We start from the raw sequence: 4,972 nt of genomic DNA, 5'->3' as shown, positions 1-4,972 counted from the left end.
ATGTAAATTTTTTTTCATTAAACTTAACTTCACAAAAATAAACTTTTAAGAAGTTTAATACAGAATGTTGCTTTTCAAAATTTGAGAGGTGCAAACAAACGTCAATAGTTTTCAACCTTTCTTCAAAAATCAAATTATTTTCTTTTCATTAATTTAGTCGAATAAAAAGACAAAAGAAATAAGAATCGTAAAACATAACTGGAAAAAACTGAAATTACAAAATTCTTATTTTTGTCGACACAAAAAAATACCTAAGTAAATTTCAAAATTTCAAAAAAAATTGTAAGACCGAAAAATTGCTACTAAAAACAAAAAAAATGAAATGTTTTAGTTACAAACCAAAATTACTAATAGCCGGTAAAATGAAAAAGTCATCATTTTTGAAACCGTTATTTAACACGCATTTTTAGAACAAATTTTAAATATTTGGATATTGTTTTTAGAACCGACTTACATGATCCTCCTACATGATTCTTCTACACATATCGTTGTTAATAAATCTTTGGTGGGCGATAATATCAATTATCTTATTCTTGATAATTTTTTTAAATAAAAAAAAATAAGTTGTTTTTTAGTATATTAGAGTTGTATTCCCCAGCGTATTAGTTCGAAAACGGTTATGTGTTATTTAACATTATTATTTAATTAAGAATACATACTAACATAAGTGCAAGGCTAGAGGCGTTGAGAGGCTAGTACGACAACGGTTCGTGCAACGTGCAACCGTTGTAGGATACACGCCAGTCACTTGTTGTTTGGTGTTGTCATTTTTCTGTGTTTGTCTGATTGATTGTTCTCGCATTTGAGAGTGTATATTTGATATATAAATTATATATCTAAGATAGAAGGGGAGGGGAAGAGAGAGAAAGAGTAATTGATAATTGAGATGGCTAATAAGGATAAGAGTCTCTGCTGTGAGTGTAATAAGGTTTGTACAGCTGATAATTTATGCTGCATTACATGTAGGGTGTTCTGCCACCCCAAATGGGGTGGAATAACAGAAGATTTATTTTAAAAAAATTGCCAAAATATCCAATTTTATATGGAGTTGTAGTAATTGTTTGAGTGTGAGTACAAGTAATTTGGAATATGCTAAAAGTTTTGGTGACATTAAAAAAAACAAGAAGCGATGGATGCAAAATTGACAGCCTTACAGGAGGGGTACAATAAATTATTAGAAACCATCAAGGGTATGAATGTTTCAATTAAAAATACAGAAACTAATTCAGGTAGTATTAAGCTAATGGAAAAAAAAGTAAGTGAGACTATAGGGAATTTTAAAAATGATTGGGTTAATGCAGTAGGCAAAGAGATTTAAAAAAAAAGTAGAAGTGGTAAATAAAGAAGTACAGTCTGCGTGCAAAAATATAGAAAAAACTAATGAAGATATTAAAACCAGATGTGATGCACAAGATAGGGCAAATAACATTATAATTTTTGGTATATGTGAAAATAAGGAAGAGTCTGCTGAGATAAATAGATTGAATGATAAAAAAAGAATTTTGTCTTTTTGCTCGGTTCTTTCAGATGGTCATGTTACAGAGTGTGATATAACAAAATATTACAGGTTAAAGAGCTCTGGAGATAGACCAAGGCCTGTTTTAATTAAATTCAATGATAGAAGTAAAAAAAATTTGTGTAAGATAAAGTACTTAGAAACTGAGTTAACTAAAATAGGTGTATCCCATGATTTGAATAAAGAACAAAGGGAAGAGAGGAAAAAGCTTGTAGAGGAAGCAAAAGAAAAACAAAAGAATAATCAGGGGAATATATATACAGGGTAAGGGGATTGCCTGGAAGTATGAGGTTAGTAAAGATAGAAAGAAGGGGAAAAAGTTCAGACACAAATTAGGTAATGAGGATAATTGTTTTGATAAGGTCAGATTGAGCAATGGAAATAAGGACAGAGATTGTAAATTAGGTGTTCTCTATTCTCATGTAGACTCCATTTGTAATAAGATGGGTAAAATTAGATATTTAGTTGACTCGATATATAAGAAGATGCTTATTTTGATATTTGTGGATACAAACCCAAAGAACTTGACAGGTAGTTATCGACTGCAGGAATTTCAAATTAAAGGGTTCAGGTTGTATAGCTGTAATTTTATGAAGGCTGGATTCATAGGTATTTTCTGTCATGTTAAAAACACACTCTCCTCAGTTATTGTTGATTTTGAAAGCAAATTTGAAGAATATATTGCAGTTCGCTTGTTGAATTTAAAAGAGGAAATTTCATTCTTATACAGAAGCCCATACAGAAGCCCAAACTCCTGTTTGAAGAATAATGATGAACTCCTAAATTTAATAAAGATATTTATAGGCAATGGTGGTAATAAATTTATAATTGGTGATTTTAACATCCCTACAATAAACTGGGAGTCAATGTCTGTTAGTGGAGGTTTAAAGTCGTTTCAGTGGAAGTTTATAGATTGTGTAAATTATTGTTTTTTGGTTCAGTTCATTGATGCCCCAACAAGATATAAGAATAGACAGAAACAGAATATTTTGGATCTGCTATTGGCACAACAACAAAATTTAATACAAGATATCAAATATAATTCGCCTGTGGGTAAAAGTGATCATCTGATGTTGAGTTTTTCTTTGGTGGTGAATACGGAGGTAATAACACATTTAAAAGAAAATAAAATGTTTGATTATAAAAAAGGAAACTATTTTCTTATGAATCAATTTATTTCTGCAAATTTATCGATGCCTAAAATAGATAATTCAATAAAAGGTGATGGGGACAAGCAGATTGTGTTAGATGAGATTTGGGATAAGTTTGTTATGGTTATTAACATGGCTGTGAATAAATATGTGCCACTTAAGACTGAAATTTTTACTAAGAACAACCATTCAATTGAGTTACCAACTCATTTATTAGAATTAATAAAGGAAAAAAAATTGATATGGAAAAGATATATGAAAAATAGAAAAAGTATGCTGTATGAAGACTTCAAAAGGATTAGAAACGAGGAATCATGTTAATTAAACAGAATTATTTAGACAGCTTAGCAAAAATTGTGAAGATTAATCAGAAGGTATTTTGGAAACACATAGGCAGTAATAGAAAAGACAGTTTTTATTTGGATGGTTTGTATCGGGTGGATAAAGATGGTAAGAAGAAAGGAATTGTGACTGATCAACAGGAAATGGCAGATATGTTGGCTGACTTTTTTTCATCAGTTTATGCGACAGTGGATGATCTGCGTGATGAACCCTATCAGGCTGTTTCGAAATCTGAGCTCATTGGATTAAAAATGAACGAAATAACTTTTGAACCTACAGTTGTCTATAACAAATTAAAAAAATTGAATGTTAACAAATCATCAGGTCCAGATAATCTACATGGAAAGATTTTATTCGAATGTAAGGAGTCTGTTTGTAATTATTTGTCTGCTTTATATGGTTTATCATATCAATGGGGAGTCATACCTAGTATATGGAAGGAAAGTGTTGTAACAGCTATCTATAAAAAGGGTGATAAAAAAGATGCAAGAAATTATAGACCAGTGGCATTGACCAGTGTTATTTGTAAACTGATGGAATCGGTTATTAAGGATGATTTGATGTTGTATTTAACTGATAATGATTTGATTGACCCTAGACAATATGGTTTTGTAAAAGGTTAATCAACGGTAATGCAACTCTTGAAACTTCTGGATGATTGGACTAAGGCACTAGATGATGGCTACAGGATTGATGTTGTGTACACGGATTTTGAGAAGGCTTTTGATAGAGTGTCACATGGTATTTTAGTTTAAAAAATGAAAGAGTACAGATTGAATGATAGATTGATTACTTGGGTAAACAGTTATTTAAGTGGAAGAACATTCAGGGTGAGATTGAATGATAAAATGTCTAGATATTGTACAGTGTTAAATGGGGTTCCTCAAGGGAGTGTGCTGGGTCCTATATTATTTCTTTTATTTGTTAATGATGTGTTTAATTTGAATAAAGATGCAAAAGGTCCAGCAATGTATATGTATGCAGATGATGCAAAATTATACAGAATTGTTAGCTCAGATGATGATATTGATAGAATGGTATTACAAAATGGGTTAAATGACTTGACTAGTTGGTGTGCAAAGAGTAATGTAAAATTAAATGAAAAAAAATGTGTGGTAATGAAATATGGGTATAACATACCTGAGAATAGTTTTCAATATAAAATTGGTCATCATACATTGGATTATGTCGATAGTATTAAGGACTTAGGTGTAATATTTGATAATTCTTTAAAATTTGTTGATCATATTCATAACAATGCTAAAAAAGCTTATTCTTTGTTAGGTTTAATAATTAGAAATTTTAAAGGTGTTAGTGATCATATTTTTATAATGCTTTATAAATCATTAGTCAGATCTCAACTAGAATATACAGCTTGTGTTTGGTCTCCGTGGGCAGTACGGGAAACGGAGGTGATAGAAAGGGTCCAGAAAAGAGCAACAAAGTCGATCAAGGTCTGCAAACATATGAAATATGAAGATCGTCTAAAATTTTTGAGCTTGCCAACACTGAAATACAGACGCATCAGAGGGGATCTCATCATGATGTATAACTTGTTTAGAGCTAAAGATCAACGTGAACTCCCAGTAATGATGAAAGCTGGGGGACGAACCAGAGGACATGAAATGAAATTGACTGCTCTTCCATTCCATAAGAACTTGAGGAAACAATACTTTACCAATAGATCAATTTGTATCTGGAACAATCTGGGTGTCGATGTTGTGAATGCTGATAATGTGAATGATTTAAAAAAAAAGTTGGATACTTATTTTATGAATGCCAGATTTATGTACGATTGGAGGGCAAATGATACTTGATGTGACATTGGCTATTTGTGAGATTGGGATATATTCAATTTTTTTTATCAGTATGTTATTTTTTATTATTATCTTTTTTTTCATTTTACAAGGTTTAATACATTATTTGACTTATAAGAACATTAAATATTTTAAATTTATTCAGT

At 30.8% G+C, this 4,972-nt stretch overlaps 1 protein-coding gene across 1 annotated transcript; it reads left to right on the top strand.

Annotated features, from left to right (window-relative positions):
• Positions 1-886: 886 nt before the first annotated feature.
• On the top strand, positions 887-2,988 carry HELRODRAFT_164018 (hypothetical protein; the record flags this gene model as incomplete). The annotated part of the gene is made up of 3 exons (XM_009029079.1): positions 887-928; positions 1,157-1,255; positions 1,780-2,988. 3 exons carry the CDS (start codon positions 887-889, stop codon positions 2,986-2,988), a joined length of 1,350 nt encoding a protein of 449 aa, XP_009027327.1.
• Positions 2,989-4,972: the final 1,984 nt, after the last annotated feature.

The sequence above is a fragment of the Helobdella robusta genome (assembly GCF_000326865.2).
Source record: "Helobdella robusta unplaced genomic scaffold HELROscaffold_6, whole genome shotgun sequence".
Taxonomy (NCBI): Eukaryota; Metazoa; Annelida; class Clitellata; order Rhynchobdellida; family Glossiphoniidae; genus Helobdella; species Helobdella robusta.
This window is presented reverse-complemented; position numbering and strand designations above follow the sequence as displayed.